Consider the following 24,147-nt stretch of genomic DNA (forward strand, 5'->3'; position numbering starts at 1 on the left):
ACATGCAAATATTCTCAAAGTATTAGCAAACAAAATCCAACAGCATATTAAAAGGATTACATACCATAATCAAGTGAGATTTATCTCAGAAATACAAGAGTGGTTCAACAGAAGAAAATTAAAAAGGTAAAAAAACCACACTAACAGAATGAAGGAAAAATCCCACACATGATCATCTCAATTGGTGCAGAAAAAGGATTTGACAAAATTGAATACCCTTTCATGATTCAAAAAAAAAAAACCCACACAAAACAAAAAAATTCAGAAAACTAGAAATAGAAGGGAACGTCCTTAAACTGATAAAAGTCATTCACGATAAGCCCACAGTCATTCTACTCAAGGGTGAAAGACTGAAAACTTTCTTCATTAAGATCAAGAACAAGACAAGGATGCCTTTGTTTACTTCTATTTTGTACTGGAAGTTCTAGCCAGAGATATTAAGCAAAATAAATAAGTAAAGAGCATCCAAATTAGTAAAGAAGTAAAACTATCCCTGTGGCAGATGGCATGATCCTCTATACAGAAAATCCCAAAGAATCCACAAAAGAACTAGAACTAATAATTTAGCAAAGTTGCAGTATATAAGATAAACACACAGAAATCAGCTGCATTTCTATACATCAGCAATGAAAATTTTGCAAAAGAAATTTTTAAAAATTCCATTTGTAAGTCTCCCAAATAATAAAATACCTAGAAATAAATTTAACCAAGGAGATGTAAAACTTGTACACTGAAAACTACAAAACATTGCTAAAAGAAATTAAAGAAGACCTATGTAAGTGAAAATACATCCCTTGTTCATGAATTGAAATGCTTAATATTGTTTAAGTAATACCCAAAACAATCTAACAGATTTAATGCAGTCACAGCCAAAATACCAATAGCCATTTTAAATAATGGAAAAGCTTATCCTAAAATTCATGTGGAAATGACAAAGCAAAAATAGACAAAACAATACTGAGAAAAGGAGAAAGTTGGAAGACTCACACTTCCCAATTTCAAAACTTCCTGCATAGGTACACATATCAAAACAGTGTGATATTGGCATAAAGATAGACATATAGATCAATGATAGAACTGAGAGTCCAGAAATAAAACCATACATCTATGACCAATTGATTTTTCAACAAGTTACCAGGACAATTCAGTGAGGTTTGGGGTGGGGGGCAGGGAATAGTCTCTTCAACAAATGATACTGAGACAACTGGAAATCCACATGCAAAATATTGGAGATGGACCACTACCTCATACCACTTCCAAAAAAAAAAAAATGGATCAATGACTTAACTTTAAGAGATAAAGCTAAAAAACTCTTAGAAGAAAACATAAGGGAAAATGTTCATGACACTGAATTTGGCGATAGATTCTCAAATATGACACCAAAAACACAAGCAACAAAAGAAAAATTGGTAAATTGACTTCAAAATTAAAAATTTTTGCACAAAGGACATTATCGAGAAAGTGAAAAGACCACCTACAGGGAAAATATTTACAAATTGTATGTCTGATAAGGTTCTACTATCCAGAATATTCAGAGAACTCCTAAAGTTCCATAACAAACAACTCAATTTAAAAATGGGAAAAAGAGTTATATAGATATTTCTCCAAAGAAGATATACAGATGGCCAATAAGCACATGAAAAGATCTTCAACTCACTAATCATCGGGGAAATGCAAATCAAAACCACAATGAAATATCACCTCATACCCAATAGGTGGTGGCTACCATTAAAAAATAAAACCAGAAAATAATGTGTTGACGAGGATGTGGAGAAGTTAGAAACCTTGTGTACTGTTGGTGGGAATGTGAAATTGTACAGCTGCCATGGAAAACACGCATTATTGACAATAGCTAAAATATGGAAGCAGCCTAATCCACAGTCTATCAGTGGATGAATGGATAAACAAAATATGTGTAAAACATACAGTGGAATTTGTTCAGCCTTAGAAAGGAAGGAAATTCTGACGTACGCTACAACATGAATGAACCTTGAGGATACTATGCTAAATAAACTCAGCCAGTCACAAAAAGAGAAAAATTGTATGATTCCAATTATATGAGGTACCCAGAGTAGTCATATGTATAGATAAAGAAAGTAGAATTGTGGTTGCCAGGAGCTGGGGGAGAGGGAAATGGGGAGTTATTTTTTAATGGGTAATGTGTTTCATTTTTACAAGGTGAAAAGAGTTCTGGAGATGGCTGGTGCACAGTACAAATGTGCTTAATACCACTGAGTTGTACACTTAAAATTGGTTAAGATGGTAAATTTTATGTGTATTTTACAATCTTAAAATATTTTATCTTAAAAAGGTATTACTGATACATGCTACATAGATGAACCTCAAAAACATTACATGAAGTGAAAGAAGCCAGACAAAAGGCCACATATTGTATGATTCCATTTATATGAAATATGCGGAATAAGTAAATTCCTAGAAACAGAGAGCAGATTGATGGTCATCAGTGGCTAGGGAAGAGTAGAGTGGGCAGTGACTGCTTAATGGGTCAGTGCTGTTTTTTGCGGTGATGAAAATGTTTTGGAGCTATATAGTGGTAGTTGTTGCACAACACTGTGCGTGTACTAAATGCCACTGAACTGTACATTTTTAAATGGTTTTATATGAATTTCACCTCAATAAAAACTGTAGGAAAAAAATTTTAAAAACTGCTGAAATATGAATGAAGTCTAGAGTTCAGCCAATAGTAGTGCACCAAGGTGACACTGGGAAAGGAGAATGAGAAATTTATGTATTCTATTTGCTACTTTCCTCTAAATGTAGAATTATTCCAAAATGAAATATTTCCTTTAAAAAAAAATGGGCAAACTACTTGAAAAGACTCTTTGCCAAAGAAGATAGATGGCAAATAAGCACTTGAAAAGATATTCAACATCATTGGCCACGAGAGGAATGCAAATTTAAACAAGAATGGAATGCCACTAAATATGCATTAGAATAGCTAAAATTAAGCATACTAGCAAACCGAAGTGATGATGAGGATAACACAGATCAACTGAAACTCTCATACTCTGCTGGTGGGAATGCAAAATGGTATAAGCATTGTAGAAAACAGATTGGCATTTTCTTATAAAGTTAAAACACAATTACTGTATTATCTAACAATCCCATTCCTGGGTACTTACTCTAGAGCAGCAGTCCCCAGCCTTTTTGGCACCAGGGACCGGTTTTGTGGAAACCGTGGGAAAAAACAATTTTTCCACAGATGAGGGGAGGGGATAGTTCAGGCAGTAATGCGAGGGATGGGGAGCAATGGGGAGTGGCAGATGAAGCTTCACTGGCTCGCCCGCCCCACACCTACTACTGTGTGGCCTTGTTCCTAACAGGCCATGGACTGGTACCTGGGGGTTGGGGACCCCTGTTCTACACAATGAAAAGTGATCTTCACTCAAAAATTTATATATAGATTTCATAGCAGCTTTAATTGTAATAGCCAAAAGCTAGAAACAACCCACATGTCCTTCAACTGGTGAATGGTTAAACAAAATGTGGCACCTTATACCACTAAATGCTATTCAGCAATAAAAGAGAACAAACTGTTGATATTCACAACTTGTATGGATCTCAAGATAACAGCACTGAGTGAAATAAAGCTGATCTTAAAAGGTTAAGTACTATATGAATCCATTTATATAGCAGTCTTGAAATAAAATTATAGAGCTGGAAAACTGATTAGTGTTTGCCAAAAGTTAGGAATGGGTGAGGGAAGGACTAGTGTGGCTATAAAGAAGTAACATGGGAGATCCTGTTGATGATGGAACAGTTTTGAATCTTGATTATAGTGGTAGTTCCCCAAATTGACACGTGACAAAATTATATGGAACTACACATACATACAAATAAGTACATCTAAAACTGACAAATCTGAGTAAGCTCTGTGAATTGCACAAATGTCATCTTGGTTTTGATTTTAAACTATAGTTATGCAAGATATTAGTGATGGGGAAATGGGTGAAGAGTACATGGAAACTCCCTGTACACTTTTAAAAATAATATATATATATATTTTAACTTTTTATACAATTTTTAAAGGTTATACCCCATTTAGTTATTACAAAATATTGGTTATATCCTCTGTATTGTACAATACATCCTTGTAGCCTATCATACACCCAATAGTTTATAACACCCACTCCCCCACCCCTATGTTGCCCCTCCCACCTCCCCACTGGTAACCACTAGATTGTTCTCTGTATCTGAGTCTGCTTCCTTTTTGTTATATTCACTAGTTCGTTGTATTTTTTAGATTGCACATATAAGTGATATCATACAGTATTTGTCTTTGTCTGACTGACTTCATTTAGCATAATGCCCTCCAAGACCAACCATGTTGCAGCAAATGGAAAAAATTTTTTATGGCTGTGTAGTATTCCACTGTGTGTGTGCATGGGTGTGTTTCATATATACATATATATATATGTAAAACATCTTCCTTATCTATTCATCTTTCGATGGACACTTAAGTTGCTTCCATATCTTAGCAATTGTAAATAATGCTGCTATGTACATTGGGGTGCATGTATCTTTTCAAATTAGTGTTTTGGGTTTTTTTTGGATATCTACCTAGGAGTGGAATTGCTCGTTCATATGGTAGTTCTATTTTTAGTTTTTTGAGAAACCTTCATGCCATTTTCCACAGTGGCTGCACCAATTTACATTCCCACTAACAGTGTATGAGGGTTCCCTTTTCATATTTTTAATATAATTAATGTTTTAAAGCAATTTTACATATTGTGTATTCCCCTTCCCCCCCCCCCCCCCCGAGCCCCTTCCCCACTCTTAACATCCTCCACCAGAATGGTACGTTTGTTATAACTGATGAACCTATATGAATACATCATCATCTCCCCAAATCCATAGTTTGCAATAGGGCTTATACTTGATGTTTTAACATATGTATAATGATATGTATCCATCATTATAATACATTACAGTGTAATACAGAATAGTTTTATTGCTCTGAAAATCTTGCATCACCCTGCTCATCCCTCCTTCCCCCTTAACTGCTAGCAACCACAGATCTTTTTACTGTCTCCATAATTTTGCCTTTTTGAGACTATCATACAGTTGGAATCACACAGTATGCAGTCTGTTCAGATTGACTTCCTTTAGTAATATGTAACTAAGTTTCCTTTATGTTTTTTTCATGGCTTGATAGCTCTTTTCAGCACTGAATAATATTCCATTGTCTGGATGTACCACAGTTTATTTATCCATTCAGGCTTTTGTATGGACATAAGTTTAACCTCTTTGGGTAAATACCAAGGAGTATGATTGCTGATCATATGGTAAAATTATGTTTAGCTTTTTAATAAACTAGCAAACTGTCTTTCCACAATCAATTTTGCATTCCCACCATCAATGAGAGTTCCTGTTGTTACACATCCATTCTAGCATTTGGTGTTGACAGTGTCTTAGATTTTTGCCATTCTAATAGCTGTGTAGTGGTTTCTCATTCTTGTTTTGATTTGAAATTTAAAATATTTTTATGTGGTCATTTGCCATCTATCTTCTGGTGTGGTATCTGTTTAGATCTTTTGCCCATTTTTTAGTCAGGTTGTTTGTTTTCTTTTTGTTGAATTTTAAGAGTTCTTTGTGTATTTTGGTTAACGGTCCTTTATCAGATATATATTTTGCAACCATTTTCTTCTAGTCTGCGGCTTGCCTTCTCATTTTCTTGATAATGTCTTTTACAAAGTAGAAGTTTTCAATTTTAGTGAAGTCAAACTTACCAATCTTTCTTTCATGGATTGTGCCTTTGTGTTTGATAATGTCTTTTTAGATGTAACACCAAAGTCATCTACATTTTCTCCTATGTTCTTTTCTAGTAGTTTTACAATTTTTATTTAACATTTAGGACTATGATCAATTTTGAGTTAACTTTTGTGAAGGGTGTAAAGTCTGTCTAGATTTGTTTTTTGTGTATGTATATATCTAGTTGTTCCAGTACCATTTGTTGAGAAGACTATCTTTTCTCCATTGTATTGCTTTTGCTCCTTTGTCAAGGATCAGTTAACTATATTTGTTGAATCTATTTCTAGGCTATTTCATTCCAATGATATATTTATCTTTTTACCAATATCATCTGTCTTCACTACTTTAGGTTTATAATAAGTCTTAAAGTCAAGTAGCATCAGTCCTGAGACTTTTTTCTTCTCCTTTAGTATCCTATTGGGTATTCTGGGTCTTTCTCCTCTCCATATAAACTTTAGAATCAGTTTGTCAACATCCACAAAGTAACTTGCTGGAATTTTTATTGGGATTGTGTTGAATCTATAGATCAAGTTGGGAAGAAGTGATGGCTTGACAGTATTGAGCCCTCCTATCCATGAACATGGAATCTTTCTCCATTTATTTGTTCTTCAGTTTCTTTTATCAGTAAGGAATTTTTGTAATTTTGTAGTTTTCCTCATATAGATCATGCACATATTTTGTTAGATTTATATAACATGCTTTGTTAGATTTATACCTAAGTATTTTATTTTTCAGGATACTAGTGTAAATGTTAATTGCTTTTAATTTCAAATTCTGTTGCTAGTATATAGGAAGGTTTTTGTCCCATGTGAATGCTTACCAAAGGGTGACCTCAGCTGGGGAGAATTTTAACGCTCAAGTAGATAGAACGACCCATTCTGTGGATACCAGTCAGCTTCTTTCCCAGCCACCCTGTCATCGCCAAATGGGCTCATGAACAGAGTAACCATGGTGGCAGGGATGCAGGTTATGCATGGGCTCAGCAACATGGACTTCCACTCACCAAGGTCATCTTGACTACAACCACTGTGGAGTGCCCATTATGACAACAGCAAAAATCAACACTGTCTCCAATATGGCACCATGTCTCAGGTGATCAGTTACCTGGTGGCAGGTTGATGACACTGAACTTTCATCATGGAAGGAACAGCATGTTGTTCTTACTAGAATAGACACTTACACTGGATGTGGATCTGCCTTCCCTGAATGGAATGCTTCTACTAGAACTATTATCCATGGGCTTACAGAATGCCTTATTATGATATTCTGCATAGCATTACTTTTCATCAAGGAACTCATTTCACAACAAATGAAGTATGGCATCGGGCCAATGCTTATGGGGGGCATTGGGCCAATGCTTATGGGGTCACTGGTCTAACAATGTTCCTCACCATCCTAAAGCAAATATATGTATATATATACAGCTATTAATTAATGTTAGGGTGGTATATCTTTCTCTATCCGTTTACTTTTAATCTATATATGTATCCTTAAATTTCTTGTGGACAACATAAAGTTGGGTCCCATTTTTTTTTTTTTTTTTTGGCGGTACGCGGGCCTCTCACTGTTGTGGCCTCTCCCACTGTGGAGCACAGGCTCCAGGTGCGCAGGCTCAGCGGCCATAGCTCATGGGCCCAGCCCTTCTGCAGCATGTGGGATTCTCCTGGACCGGGGCACGAACCCATGTCCCCTGCATCGGCAGGCGGACTCTCAACCACTGTACCACCATGGAAGCCCTGGGTCCCATTTTTTGAATCACTTTGATAGTCTGTCTTTTAATTGATGTATTTAGACAATTGACATTTAAAGTGGTTATATAGTTGGAATAATGTCTACCACAGTTGTTACTTTCTATTCATTTCCCTTCTTCTTTGTTTCTATTTTCTTCTTCCACTTGTTTCTTCTTTTTATGGTTTGAATTGGGCATTTTATATGATTCCTTTTCCTCTCCTTTCTTAGCTTATCAATTATACTTCTCTTTTTTACTTTTTTTTTTAGCAGTTGCCCTAAAGTTTGCAATATACATTTACAACAGATACAAGTCCACTTTTAAATAATACTGTACTGCTTCATGGATAGTGAAAGTATCTTATAATAACAAAATATTCCTAATTTCTCCCTCCTGTTACTTGTATTACTACTGCCATTCATTTCACTTATCCACAAGCTATACTGCTATCCTGTATACTTTTTGGGAACTTGGTGTGGTTATATATTTATTTCAAAATAAAAAGCAAAAAACTGTACCATTTCTAAAAAACACTGTGCCCTGGAACAAAAATCAATATCTAAAGAATAGAAAACAAATAGCACTTAATAACACAGGCATCCAGGCAATGATACCATGTCAACAGGAAAATACAGTCCGTGATAAATGGAAAATACAATTGATAAAGAAAATATCAGTCAGTAGAAACTGACCCAGAAGTGACACATAGGATAAAATTAGTGGACAAGGACATTAAATCAGCTATTGTAAATATACAGATGATCTTTGACTTACAATGGTTCAACTTACAATTTTTCAACTTTATGATGATGCAAATGCAATACACATTCAGTAGAAACCATACTTCAAATTTTGAATTCTGATCTCTTCCCAGGTTAGAAATACGCAGTACAATACTCTCTTGTGATGCTGGGCAGCAACAGTGAGCCACAGCTCCCAGTCAACCACATGATCGTGAGGGTTAACGACTGATACACTTCTAATCATTCAGTGCCCATACAAACATTTTGTTTTTACTGTCAGCATAGTATTCAATAAATTACATGAGATATTCAACACTTTATTATAAAATAGGCTTCGTGTTAAATTATTTTGCCCAACTGTAGGCTAATATAAGTGTTCTGAGCATATTTAAGGTAGGCTAGGCTAAGCTATGATGTTTGGTAGGTTAGGTGTGTTAAATGCATTTTCGACATAGGATATATTCAATTTATGATGGCTTTATTGGGACTTAACCCCCTCATAACTCGAAGATCTGTACCTCATATATTCAAGGAGATAGAGGAAAGCACCAGCATGTTAAGAAGAGACATGGAAAATATAAAAAAGACCTGAATTAAACTTCTAGAAGTGAAAAATACATATGAGATGAAATATACACTGGATGGGATTAACATCAGAATTGACACTGAAAAAGAAAACATTGTTGAAATCAAAGATTTACCATCCAAAATGACACAAAGGAAGAAAAAGAGCAAAATCAGTGAACAGAGAATGAGCAATCTATTGTTCAACCTCAAGTTGCCTAATAAACATGCAATAGGATTCCTAGGAGAGGAAAGAAATGATGGGACAGAAAAAATGTTTGAAAAAGTAATGCCAAGAATCTTTCTAATTTGATGAACATGTAAATCCACAGATCAAAAAAATTCAATGAACTTCAAGCATAAGAAACATGAAGAAAATTACACCAAAGCACATCATAATCAAGTCATAAAAAACCAGCCAGCCAAATATATATATATATATATATATTAACATATAGAGGAACAAATAACAGCAGACTGCTCCTCAAATTATACAAGCTAGAAGACAGTGGAAGAACATATTTAAAGTACTGAAAGAAACTGTCAATCTACATTTCTGTACTTGACAAAATATTGAAAAGTGAAGGTAAAATATATTACAGACCCAAAAGCTAAAAGAATCCAGCACTAGAAAATCAGCACTACAAGAAATATTATAGGAAGTCCTTCTGGAAAGAAAGGAAAATAATACCAGAGGGAAATCTAGATCTACACAGAAATGAAGAGCACTGGAAATGGTAAATGCATGAGTAAGTAAAAACAATTACTTACTTAGTTTGTAAATCTCTTTAAAAGATAATTGATGACTGGAAACACCCCAAATATTCATCAGCAGGTAAATAGTTAAGCAAATTGTGGCATATCCATACAGTCAAATACTCCTCAGCGATAAAAAGAAATGAGCTCTTAATACATACAACAACATGGTGGAATCTCAAACTAATCATAGTGAGTAAAAGAAGCCAGACAAAATCAAGTATAAGTTGTATGATGCTCTAATATAAAGTTCTATGAAATGTAAATTAATGTATAGTAACAGAAAGTACATCAGTGGTTGTTGAGAGTAGAGTGCCAATGGGGAGAGGCAGGATAGAGGGATTACAAATAGAAATGAGGAAACTGACCAGAGGTGATGGATATATTTGTTATTTTTACTGTGAGATTAAGAACAGATTAGTGGTTGTCAATTTTAAATATGTGCAGTATGTCAATTATATCTCAACCTGTGCTGAGGAATGTAATTATCAAATAAGAATCTATCATCCAAGAATGAGGGGGAGCAATGACTTGTTCAGACATCCAAAAATTAAGAGTTTGCCATCTGTAGACTGTTAGCTTACATTTTAAGTTCTAGCCAATGAAATTATATAAAGGAAAGATATATTATGTATATGTATTCAAAAGAATGCAATAAAAAGTATTATACTTACAGGGGATAAAATTTTATACCTGAAATCTCAAGAGAATCAACTGAAAACTAATAAAAATAGAGTGAGTATTCAGTGATGTGGCTGATTACAGATTCATACTCCAGTAGTAAATAAACAAACGTCAACTTTAAAATGGGGAAAACCACATTTATAATGCTATCAAAAAGATAATATGTAGTAATAAACTTGAATCCATAGGATCTATGTGAAAATGATTTTAACCTCTACTAAAGAACATTTAAAGGACTTGAATTAATGATAAGACATACATTGCTTTCTTCCTTTTGGATAAGAAGACTTGAAATTGGTGTACGTTTTATACTTTAGAAATAAATAATTCTACTGAAAATAACAGTAGAAAAATCTACTGATTTTTCAGAGGAGTAAAAGGTGATTTTAAAATTCATCTGAAAATGTCGACATGTAAGATAGCCAGGAAAATTCTGAAAAACAAGTCATAACTATCTGGTCTAGCCCCACCAGATAGTTAAATACAGTATTAAATTACTGTTTAAAATATATTATGTATCTACTAATAATTATACCAATTTTGGTACTGATGTATAGAAAGTTCAGTCAGTAGAACAAAGCAGAAAATCCAGAAAGAGACACAAATGCATACATAAATTTTGTCATTGTAAATAAGTAGTCTTGAAAATCAGGTAGGCCATTCAATAAATAAAGATAGGTCATTTAATAAATGTTTTGGGGATGAGTAACTGGGCATCAGAAAAGTAATCTCCTTAAGCCAAAATAAATTCTAGATGATAAAAATATAAATGTATAGAGAAAAACCATGAAAAGTGCTAGAAGAAAACATGAGAAATATTTAGGCTTTGCTAAAGATGGCATAAAATTCAATACCCATGTAAAAACAAAACAAAAAAGTTGATAAATTTGATTATATAAAAATATAGAAAAAATACAAATGACAGTCTGCAATAACTTGACAGATAAGACTAGTTTCTATAATGTGCAAAGTGCTCATACATAAACAAGAAATGGAAGAAAACACTGGACAAATTTACAAAGGTTAAGTACTGGTAGTTCACAAAGAAATATAAATGTCTTTAGAATAAAAAGGTGTCCAACACTCATTATTAAAGAAATGAATATTAAAACAGTATTTTTCCTATTAGATCAACAAATATCAAAGAATTGTATAAAGCAAAATGTTAGTGAAGATGTTGGGAGACTGGAGTTCTCATATACTGTTGGTGTGAATGTAAATTGGTTAACCATTTTTGGAAACCATTTGCAATCAAAACTTAAAATGCATATTCTTTTTCTAAGCAATTTCAATTCTGAGAATTCATTCTACAGATATAATCATGCATGTGTACAAAGAAGTATTACTACGGTCATTAAAGTTTGTTTTGAAATAATAAAGGCTGAAAGCCTAATGTTTATTAATAAGAAAATAGTCAAATTAATTGTTATATAGCCCTAAAAATGGATACTTTGTCCCTATGTAAACTATTATACTATACTAAAAACAATTATGTATATCTATGTAGAATGGTCTCCAAGGCACAGTGTGAAATGGAAAAAATATTAAGGTACAAAATATTGTGAAATGTGCTTCTACTTCTTTTGAAAAATGATTAATTCTGGAAGGATACTCAAAGAAAATGTTAACACTCTGTCTAAATGGGAGGTGGGACTCTGAGGGAATTAAGCTAAAATTTTAAAATTAAAAGTTATTTTAAAGAAAAGTAAATTGGAGGTGGATACTACAGTATCCAGAGAACACTGTTAGAGCATAACATTGCATAGTATATACAATAATAAAACTCAGTCTTAATCTTTTTAACCAAATAATTTAAACTCAACGTATTAGGATATTTCCCCCTCAAAAGGAATAGATTCAAATTATTCCTTATAAGTTTTCACATGACTTAGAAAATATATACTGTATGTAAAGTTCATTGTGAAAGGAATATTCAGACACAAAAACATTAAGAAGGGATTATTGGTTTGCAAGTGTTTTACAAGGAAGTTCAGAATTTGAAGAACTGGCTCACTGAATGTAAATTACAGCAGGTGTTTCAAAGAAACAAAAAACTCATAAGCTTTTTCAAAGTTGAGGTAAATTTGTTCATACTGGGAGAGGGGGGATGATTTTAGCCACATGATTATTATATCTTTAGACATTAGTTTTGCAAATTTCAGGAATTACAACATTTTGTTAAGCAATGAGCAATTTAGCAACTCAAGATTTCATCTCTTTGGAGACTATTTAGATAGACTAACTTCTTTCTTATTTGTTTCTCAGCATACACTCTGGGTTCACCCACACACACACACTCTTCCCACTCTTAACATGGGACTTGAAGTGAACACTTACTTATATTGTGCAGGGTAAGGTGTCAGTTTGCTTCTTCATCATCAATCAGGATATACTGGTGTTTTAATGTTACAATTTTTTGTTATTTCAAGTTATGGTCCAAGATGACAACATAGCAGACTTTTGAACTCACCTCCTCCCACTGATACACCAAATCTAAAGCTCTAAATGGAGCAATTTCCTCTGAAAGATGTCCAGAAGTAGCTGATTAACTTCTAAACATTGGATGAATGAGAAAATACCCATGCGGAAACAGGTCTTGGCATACTCTCAAATACTGGGATCCACTAAGAACAAAAATGAGCTTAGACAATCACAAAGGATTTAGAGACTACCAAGAGCTCATGCCAGGCTGAATGCTAAGGGTCACCTCCTATAAAATGCCACTCCATCAAGCCTGGGGGAGGCCACAGTTTTGTCTATTGTGTAGAAACCAACACAAGGAAAACAAAGAAGCAGGAACATAATCCAAACAAAAGAAAAAGGTAAACTCCAGAAACAGAACTTAGTGAAACAGAGATAAGTGACTTACCTGATAAAGTGTTCAAAATAAGAACAATGCATTGAACAATGAATTTAAACAAAGAGATAGAAAATATATGAAAGTACCAAAAAGAAATCACAAACCTGAAGAATACAATAACTGCACAGAAAAATAGAGGCATTCAACAGTAGACTGGATGGAGCAGAAAAAGGATCAGTGAACTGTAAGACAGGAGAGTGGATTACATACAATCAGAAAAAAAAAAGAGAGTGAAGATTACTTAGGGGACTTACAGGACAACATCCAGTGGACCAGCATTTGCATTATAGGGATCCCAGATGGAGGAGAAAGAGAAAAGGAAGAAACTTATTTGAAGAAATACTGGCTGAAAACTTCCATAATCTGGGGAAGGAAACAGACATCTAGATCTAGGAAGCCCAGAAAGTTCAAAATAAGATAAATCCAAAGAGACCTATATCAAGACACATAATTGTCCAAAGTTAAAGACAAGGACAGAATCTTACAAGTAACAAGAGAAAAACAACTTGTTATCTACAATGGAATTTCCCATAAGACTATTAGCAGATTAGCAGAAAATTTGTAGGTCATCATGGAGTGGCATGATATATTCAAAGTGCTAAAAGAAGAAAAAAAAACTGCCAAATAAGTAACCTCTACCCAGAAAAGTTGTTCTTCAGAATTGAAGTAGAGATAAAGAGTTTCCAAACAAGCAAAAGCAGAAAGAGTTCATCACCACTAGACTGGCCTTGAAAAAATTATTAAAGGGATTTCTTTAATTTGAAACAAAAGGGTGTTAATTAGTAACAGGAAAACATATGAAAGTATAAATCTCACTAAGTAAATATATAGTAGAATTAAGAATAACCTAATGTTGTAATGGAGGTGGGTAAATCAGTTATAAATCTAGTATGAAGGCTAAAAGACAAAAGTAGTAAAAATAACTATAGCTAAAATAATTTCTTAAAGGATACACAAGATAAAAAGATGTAAATTGTGATGCCAAAAATACAAAATTTGGGAGGGAGGGTAAAAATGTACAGCTTCAGAATGCATTTGAACTTAAGTTGTTATGAACTTAAAATAGACTGTTATAAATATATTTGTATACCTAAAACTAATACAGTTGTTCCTTGGTATCATTGGGGGATTGGTTCTAGGACTCCATGCTGATACCAGAATCTGCAGATGCTCAAGTCCTTTCTATAAAATGTCATAGTATGGTTGGCCCTCCATACCTGAGGGTTCTGTGGTTGGTTGAATCCATGGATGTGGAACCCATGGACACAGAGGTACAATGTTATGTGTCAAAAAATACATCAAGTTTTAAGGAATTAAAATAATGGTTTATATAAGCCTCATGATAACCACAAAGCAAAAACTTACATACATAAAAGAGAAAGGAAATCTAATCATACCACTACAGGAAAGCATCCAATCACAAAGGAAGAGAGCAAGAAAAGAAAGAAACAGCACTTATAAACAGCCAGAAAACAATTAACAAAATGGCAGTAAGTTCATACATATCAATAGTTCCTCTAAATACAAATGGACTAAATTATTCAATGAAAAGACAAAGAGTGGCTGAATGGATTTATTGGGTTGGCCAAATAGTTCATTTGGGTTTTCCTGTAACAGCTTATGGAAAAACCTGAATGAACTTTTTGGCCAGCCCAACTTAAAAATAAATAAATAAATATTAAGAGTTATAGAGGCAGAAATAGACAACAGTAGAAATAGTAGGGGAATATCCCAATTTCATCAAATGACAGTTCATCCAGACAGAAAATCAACTAATGTGTTAAATAAGAAATCAAAAGAAAAATTAAAAATCTCTTGACACGAATGAAAATGGAAATACAATATAACAAAACTTATGGTATGCAGCAAAAGCAGTTCTAAGAGGGAAGTTCATAGTGATAAATGCCTACATTAAGAAACAAAATCTCAACCCAATATACCTCAGGAACTGGAAAAAAGAAGGACAAATGAAGCCCAAAATTAGTAGAAGGAAGGAAATAACGATCAGAACAGAAATAAATGCAATAGAGACTAAAAAGACAGTAGAAAAGATCAAAGAGCTGGTTTTTGAAAATACAAAATATACAAACCTTTAGCCAGATTCAAAGAAGAGAGGACTAAAATAAATAGTCAGAAATGAAAGAGGAGACGTTACAACTGGTACCACAAAAACACAAAGAATCGTAACATTCTACTATGAAAAATTGTATGCCAACAAATTGGAGAACCTAGAAGAAATAGATCAATTCTTAGATACAACCTCCTGGGACCAAGTCATGAAGAAATACAAAATCTGAACAGACCAGTTACTAGTAAAGAGATTAAATTAGTAATCAAACACCTCTTCACTGGTCAATTCTACCAAACATTAAAAGAATTAATAACACTCCTTCTCAAATTCTTCCAAAAAATAAAGAGGAGGGAACACTTCCAAACTCATTTTACAAGGCCAATATTACCCTGATACCAAAACCAGAAAAGGACACTACAAGAGAAGAAAATAACAGGCTAATATCACTGATGAACATAGATACAAAATCCTCAACAAAATATTATCAAACCAAATTCAGCAGTACATTAAGAGGATCTTATGATCAAGTAGAATTTATTCCAGGGATGAAAGGATGTTTCAACATATGCAAATTAATGTGATATATATTAACAAAATGAATAAAAATTATATGATCATCTTGATAGATGCAGGAAAAACGTTTGACAAAATTCAGTATCTGTTTTTAATAAAAATTCACAACCAAGAGAGCATAGAGGGAATGTGCCTCAACACATACTGAAGACCATAAATTGACAAGGCCACAACTAACACCGTACTTAGAAGTGAAAAGCTGAAAGCTTTTCCTCCAAGATCAGGAATAAGACAAGGATGCCCATTCTTGCCACTTTCATTTAACATAATACTGGAAGTTCTAGCCAGAGCAATAAGGCAAGAAATATAAAGGGCATCCAAATCAGAATAGAAGAAGTAAAACTTTCTCTATTTGCAGATGACATAATCTTTATAGAAAACCACAAAGACTCCACCAAAAACTGTTAGAACTAATCAACAAATTCAGCAAAATTCCAAGATAGAAAATCAATATATAAAAGTCAATTGCAGGCTTCCCTGGTGGCATAGTGGTTGAGAGTCCACCTGCCGATGCAGGGGACACAGGTTCGTGCCCCAGTCCGGGAAGATCCCACATGCTGCAGAGCGGCTGGGCCCGTGAGTCATGGCCACTGAGCCTGTGCGTCTGGAGCCTGTGCTCCGCAATGGGAGAGGCCACAACAGTGAGAGGCCCGCATACCGCAACAAACAAACAAAAAAGTCAATTACCTTTCTATACACCAACAACAAATTATCAGAGAAATTAAGAAAAGAATAAAATATCCAGGAATAGATTTTACCAGGGAGTTGAAAGATCTAGACACTGAAAATAAGATGTTAATGAAAGAAACTGAATAAAACACAAATAAATGGAAAGATATTCTGTGCTCATGGATTGGAAAAATTAATATTTTTTAAACGTCCATACAGATTTAATGCAACCCCCTATGAAAATTCCAGTGGTATTTTTCACAGAAATAGAACAATCCTAAAATTTGTATGGAACCACGAAGGACCCCAAAGAGTCAAAGCAATCTTGCGAAAGAAGAACAAAGCTAGAGGCATCACATTTTCTGGTTTCAAACTGTTACAAAGTTATAGCAATCAAACCAATATGGTATTGGCACAAAAACAGACACAGATCAATGGAACAGAAGAGAGATCCCAGAAATAAATTCATGCATATATGGTCAATTGATTTACAACAAAGAAGCCAAGAGTATACAATAGGGAAAGTATTCTGTTTCAAAATATTCTGGTGCTAGGAAAACTGGACAGCCACATGCCAAAAGAATGAAACTTAACCTCTGTTTTACACCATACAGAAAAGCAACTCAAAATGGATTAAAGACTTGAATGTAAGACCTGAAACCTTAAAACTTCTAGAAGAAAACATAGGCAATATGCTCTTTGACATGAGTCTTAGCATTATTTTTTTTGGATTTGACACTAAAAGCAAAATTAAACTACATCAAACTAAAAAAGCTTCTGCACAACAAATGAAACCATCAATAAATGAAAAGTCACCCTACAGAATGGGAGAAAAATTTTGCAAATCATATATCTTATAAGGGATAATATTCAAACTATATAAAGAGGTCATACAACTCAGTAACAAAAATCAAACAATCTGATTTTAAAAATGGGCAGAGGTATTGGGGTGGTGGTGTGATGAATTGGGAGATTGGGATTGACATATATACACTAATATGTATAAAATAGATAACTAATAAGAACCTACTGTATAAAAAAATAAATAAAATAAAATTCAAATCAAAAAAATAATAAGGGAGGGAGGGAAAGAAGAGTTACCTCTGAACTATAAAAATAAGCAAGGGTAAAGTTATGTGGGTTTTCATATATTTTAACTAACTGTTTGATACTGGCTACATTTTATATAGTTCAAAGCAAAGCCTTTTTATTTCATTTGTTTTCATGAATTTTAAAATCCAATACTTATTTTGATTTAGTATTATGTTGAACATTTATTTCACCGTAGAATCACCCTCTGTGGCATAGGCATAATACTAATTTTCATTTTCTAGGAATTGTATGGTATATTAAAAAGTTTAACAAGACTAGTGTACCAAGTATTAAATTAAATCTTCATTTACATACTACTATAAAGCTTTGGCAAGGACTACGTTAAAAACAATTTCAACTGGAGTCAATAAGCCATTTTTCAGTAAATCACTATTGTACCTTACTCTATATAATATATACACTAAATCAAATACTGATTTAAAGATACAAGAGAATCAGCTAATTTAAAGAAACTTGTAATTTTTTTAGATTTGAGAATCTTTCTGTAAAATAAAGAATAACAATTTCCCATTTGCTCTAATCTGCTTATTGTTTTAAGGTTGAATTTTTTAGAATGTTGAATTTTCTCTAAATGGCATAGAGCACTACAGCTGAGATAAAACATCATTGTAATCAGGAAGCAGTTGTAGGAAACAAACCATTCCATTTATATTATGCAGAAAGTGACTTAATATAAGAAACTAGGTGCTTATCAAGTCATTGAAAGATGGAGATGTAAACTCTAAGCTTGGCCTACAGGTATGACTTTCAGAATAAGGCCACAAAACAGACATACCAGGGAAGCAGACAACTTTGCTACTGTTAGAAACAGAATCAGAAGACTACTGCCAATCAATTGTTGAACTGAAGAGCACATTGTTATAAGATCAGCATTCTACTACAACTGCCTCTTGACATACAGAAAGCTTGTGACTGGACACTGGAATGTTGCTTCCAAAAACAAAGTAAAATCTCCATTGCAATAACACCAAAGCAGCATAAAAATCGCTTCCATCCCATTTTCAAAATCACTTGCCAGACATTTTGAAGCCCTGAGCCACTATGTAAAAAAGGCCACCATGCTATGAGGAAGCCCAAGCCTTCTAAAGAAGCCACCATTGACAGTCCCAACTGAGCTCAACATTTGCATCATTCTAGCCCAAGCCATGTGAGTAAAGAAGCCTCCAAAAGGGGCTTCCCTGGTGGCGCAGTGGTTGAGAATCTGCCTGCTAATGCAGGGGACACAGGTTCGAGCCCTGGTCTGGGAGGATCCCACATGCCGCGGAGCAACTGGGCCTGTGAGCCACAACTACTGAGCCTGCGCGTCTGGAGCCTGTGCTCTGCAACAAGAGGCCACGATAGTGAGAGGCCTGCGCACCGCGATGAAGAGTGGCCCCCACTTGCCCCAACTAGAGAAAGCCCTCGCACAGAAACAAAGACCCAACACAGCAAAAATAAATAATTAATAAACTCCTAACCCCCAACATCTTCTTAAAAAAAAAAAAAGCCTCAAAAAGATTCCAAGCCCTCAGCCATCAAGCATTCCTGACTAATGCCACAGACATCATGGATATAATATCCTCACCTTGCCTTAGTCTAAGTCCTTGCCTACAGAATCTGTAAGCATAATAAAATGATTGTTATTTTACATTATTAACATTTGGAGTGGTTTTTATGCAACAAGAGCTAAGCGAAACACATCATAGATATTTTATAAGTTTCAACAAGCATTTCAGAAACATTTTTAAAGATTATAATACTCTATTATGTAATATATACCACAATGTACCTAAAAGTTTATGCTAAATTGTAAAGGAGAGCTGGTTTCCAATTTTTATCTGTAACTTAAACTATACTGAATAATTTTATCAATAGAGGTTTTTGTTTCTCTTTTGTATTTAGCATTATTTCTTTATCATAAATTTCCAGAATGACTGTGTCTGGGCTATAACCAAATTTCTTTATAAGTGTTTTGTATCTATTCATATCTATCTTGAATATTGACTGTGGTTTTAAAAAAATTAAAGCAAATTAACTTCCATATATTTAAAAACTTTTAACAACAAAAAAAAATCCTTTAAGTTAATCAGCCCTATTGAAAACAGAAGAATATGGCCAAAAACTCTGGGCTACCCATGTATAGTAATTTCAGCCAGACCTCATGAGTCAATCATGAGGAGCTGGAGAAAATGTGGCCATACAGTGGGTAGGGGGTAAAAAGACCAGCATATTGAGTAATCTAATAATTGATACTGCCCTATTATGAGCTCAAATGAAACAATATTCACATGAAACAGCCACCAAATGATGGTAATAGATAGGCAGGGACCTTGGCTTAGCAAGTCCAGAGTCCTGGCTAAGTGAACAAATTTTACTGTTCTCAGAGCTCTGCTATATACTTTTGTACCTAGATAAGAGAGCATGAAGAGGACTGTAATCCATCCCACATTACTCTGGATAAGCCCTAGAACAAGGCTTCACACCTGTGGAAGGGGCAACTTTTCCTAACTGGTATGCCCAGAGGGGGGCAATTTGTACCTCCAAAGTAGTCACTCTAAGTCTTTGTTACTGGCAGCTATTGCCCTCAGTGTTCTTCCTATTTATAAGACTAGATTTGTTAGCAAAGGAGGGCTAGAGCTCTTGACTTCTGCTTCCCCCTAGCTAACTCATCGTGTGATATTTGTGCCTGTCCATTCAGGAAATCTGATTTCAGAGATCTATGTTAATATGGAAGATGACTGGTCCCAAAGGGCTTGGATCTCAATGTACATTATACAGGCTACTCCTAAACCCTACTAAATATGCCATCAAAATTGCTACTCCTTACCAAATATTTTAGCTGACCCTGTGGCCTAGTTTTTAAGCATACAGACACTAAGTGAGAAAAATCTGGATTAGAATCCTGCCTCCATGAATACTACTTATGTAATATTAGATGATTTTCTGAACCCTTTTTTCTGACCTTCATTTTCCTCATCTGCAAAAATCAGGATAATAAGGCAGCTACTTTGCATAGTTGTTGTGAAGATTAAATGAATAATGTGTATAAAATACCTAGCATTTAAGTATTCAATAAATGTTAACTCATTTTTAAAAAATAGTAAAACAGGGCTTCCCTGGTGGCGCAGTGGTTGAAGGTCTGCCTGCCGATGCAGGGGACACGGGTTCGTGCCCCGGTCCAGGAAGATCCCACATGCCATGGAGCAGCTGGGCCCGTGAGCCATGGCCACTGAGCCTGCGCGTCCGGAGCCTGTGCTCCGCAACGGGAGAGGCCACAACAGTGAGAGGCCCGCGTACCGCAAAAAAAAAAAAAAAAATTATGCAAAAAAAAGTCTAATACTATAACCTATTTTGTATTGCTATTAAATGGCAGAATACATAATGAGGACATAGAATAAATTTTAAACTATGTTAACTAGTCAAATTTTAAAAACGAATCTTATATTTAATAAATATGAAAAATTTGGCTAAATACTTTGGCAAAAATTGAAATTGTGACTAAATACTAAAATAGCATGGACTTGGCCATCTTTATATGTTTTGAAAAAAGGAATTCTCTTCATTTATTAATCTACACACTTAGATTCCTTTATATTAAGATTTAATTATGATATTTATGCTGCCTTCTTCCTCTTGGTACAGATCATGTAAATGGACACTGCACAAGTCCAACTTCTCAGAGTTGCAGTTCTGGAAAACGTCTTTCTAGTGCTGATGTTTCAAAAGTAAATCGCTGGGGTCCTGGAAGACCACCATTTCGAAAAGCACAGTCAGCTGCTTGCATGGAGATTTCTTTGCCAGTTACAACAGAAGGTAGGTTAAACATACAAATTTTTGTGGATACAATTAAAATTTGACATACCACAGTAACAGGAGCTGGAGGATAAGGGATGGTGGCCAGGTGTGAAAGATCTGAAAAACTATGGTCAACTAGACAGTGAGCAGCTGAGAACCTGGCTGAGCCGTGGCCATGACTCCAAATCCATTCCTCACTACACCTCTTTCATCTCTAAAACCAGAATGGCTGTTTATGAGTAGGCTTTCACCTCCTCTGTACAAAGTGAGACCTATGTCTTAATCTGCACTCCCAGTTTCTTTCCATCTCAATGGTAAGCCTCTTAGTGTCTCTATCTGTAGTTATTTAATGTCTTATAACCTTAGTTTCCTCAACTGTTAAGTGAATGTGACCAAGAAAAAGGGAAGACATTAAATTCTAAAGTTTGCAATCTCATCTTCATATGTTTAAAAAAGGGAGGATTATTTGCTTACTTATGGAATTACTGTTAGGGGCAGGGAGTAAAGTACAAGAGCCAGAAGGCCTAAAATTAAGACACACACACACACACACACACACACACACACACACACACACACACACGGGAGTGTCCTGTAACTGCTGCTATTGTCTTGCTGATAAAAAGCTTTGGGACTAGAAATAGGAAAAAATAATCTTAGGAATATGCTATGGTAATTCTATGCTATAAAGTAATTCACCATTACCACCCCTCAAAAAACTTGGTAGTAATGATCTATATTATTCTTCAAATTTTTAAAATAAAATTTTTAGGGACTTCCCTGGTGGTCCAGTGGTTAAGGCTCTGCACTTCCACTGGAGGGAGCGTGGGTTCGATCCCTGGTTGGGGAACTAAGATCCCACATGCCATGCAGCTTGGCCAAGTAAAAAAAGAGAATTTTTAGTTTTTTCCTTTAACACTATGCCATACTAAATTTGGTCCAGATGATCTTCTCTCACAGGTGCCTATGAATAGCAACTTAGAAACATTAGCTAGGAATGTTATAATGGAAGCAAAATGTAAAGGTTATAAAGGAAGTAGTACTTTTAATCACTGAATTGAATTGGGAATTTTGAGTTTTAGACTTTTCTGCCTCTAACTTGTTGATTCTGGGAAAATTACTTAACTCTATGTCTCTGTCTCCAAATCTGTAAAATATATAGATTATATCCAAGCTCCCTCTCAGATCTAAATTCTATTACAAACAATTATTTGTATAAACTTGCTAAGGGATAGAAGGGGGAAATTAGGAATATTATATTTTGGTTTGTAGAAAAAGGGATAGTCTGGGGAACTTATATTTGGTTTTATTGTGTATTATTTTATTTATATATTATATTATCTCTTTTTATAAAAATGAGTCACACTTATACCTATCAAAAAGGAAAGGAGAGGGAAGGCAGTAAAAAGAGGAATATGAGGAACTTGTACTCTGGAGTGATTATATGAAAAATACAACCTTCCTAATATTTACCTGAGGTGGTGAGTTTCTGCTTGTTGGAGTGTTACACATGTGTAAGAGTTGATGAGCAGGAGAACCTGAAACCACCTTGTTTCCTTTAAGTGGGCTGAAGCCCTCTCAGAAAGATTATTGGTGGGGTGGCATTGTCTACGACTCTGTATTTGGCCCTAGGCAAAGCCAAGACTGTATTTGGATTCAAAGTAGGCAGCTTGTAACTAGTTCAGGGAGATAACATTTGCTCTTTAGTCTTGGTGTAAATATAAATAGTTCGATTTTTACAATTTTAATTACTCCAAATATAACAAAATCAGAGGAATGTATTTACTACAGAACATTTGTGACCCTTCAGGTAAGTAGCCACAATGTTTGTCAGTAAGTGGGGATTGTCAAGAAATCATTAGAAGTACTTCCAACAATTGAGAGATAGGAGGGAAGCATAATTAAAACTGCACCAGAAGTTCTTGTAACCTTAACTATTTAGACTAAACATCTTTTTTTTCTAGATTAGAGAATTTCAACTAACTTGTGAGGTGAGGTAGAGAGAAAAACACAGTGGACTGGAACTCTGGAGACTCAAGGTCTAGTTCCAGCTCTTCCTAAGTTTATGATTTACACTTCTGGACTTGTCTCTTCATCTTCAAAATAAGCTGGTGAACTGGATAAACTGCCTTACAGATCAGTTAACAACGAATCAAATTCTACTTCTCCCCCATAATTTTGGGTTTCACTTACTAAGTTTGACTTTACTTGTTCTGGAAACACACTAAAACTAAATTTTTGGTTTTTAAAATTTCCATAGAAAGTCGAGAAAATTCCTATAATCGCTCGAGAAGCTCTAGCATCTCCAGTATTGACAAAGATTCTAAAGAAGCGATTACAGCACTATACTTCATGGAGTCCTTTGTTCGGAAAAATGACTGTACTATCTCCCCTTGTTTGTTTGTTGGAACTAGTCTGGGAATGGTGTTAATCATCTCCCTAAACCTACCTTCAGCAGATGAACAAAGATTTACAGAGCCAGTCATGGTATTGCCAAGTGGTAAGAGTTTTTACTTATTCCTTCATTGCTACTTTTTCAAATTTAAATATATGGTATTTTAAAACATTTAATTTGTATTGATCTCGAGCAAAGATTTAAGTATTCTGTATAATAGGAACTATTAAGAATTTTATAAATCATATACTGTCCCAAGTATTGCAGCTTACTTGCAGGGTGAAATAGTCAACCATTTCTATGGTAATAAATTGTGGAACTCCCAACCTAAACAATGCCTTGGGAAATAAGTTTCTGAAAAGCATTTAGGAAAGCCTTAAAGCGAAAGTTTAAAATTTTTAATGAATTGAAGCATTTCTCCAAAGTTACATGCCAGATCAGAGC

At 34.6% G+C, this 24,147-nt stretch overlaps 1 protein-coding gene across 2 annotated transcripts in view; it reads left to right on the forward strand.

Annotated features, from left to right (window-relative positions):
* The window catches only part of STXBP5L (syntaxin binding protein 5L), a 378,355-nt gene that overhangs the window by 332,276 nt on the left and 21,932 nt on the right, over positions 1–24,147 (forward strand). For both annotated transcript variants that reach the window (XM_024769286.1, XM_024769287.1), the window contains 2 exons: positions 21,156–21,326; positions 23,569–23,808. In XM_024769286.1, coding sequence (XP_024625054.1) covers positions 21,156–21,326; positions 23,569–23,808 — 411 coding nt within the window. The remainder of the gene's footprint in view (positions 1–21,155; positions 21,327–23,568; positions 23,809–24,147) is intronic.

The sequence above is a fragment of the Neophocaena asiaeorientalis genome, unplaced genomic scaffold (genome assembly GCF_003031525.2).
Source record: "Neophocaena asiaeorientalis asiaeorientalis breed wild unplaced genomic scaffold, Neophocaena_asiaeorientalis_V1.1 scaffold671, whole genome shotgun sequence".
Taxonomy (NCBI): Eukaryota; Metazoa; Chordata; class Mammalia; order Artiodactyla; family Phocoenidae; genus Neophocaena; species Neophocaena asiaeorientalis.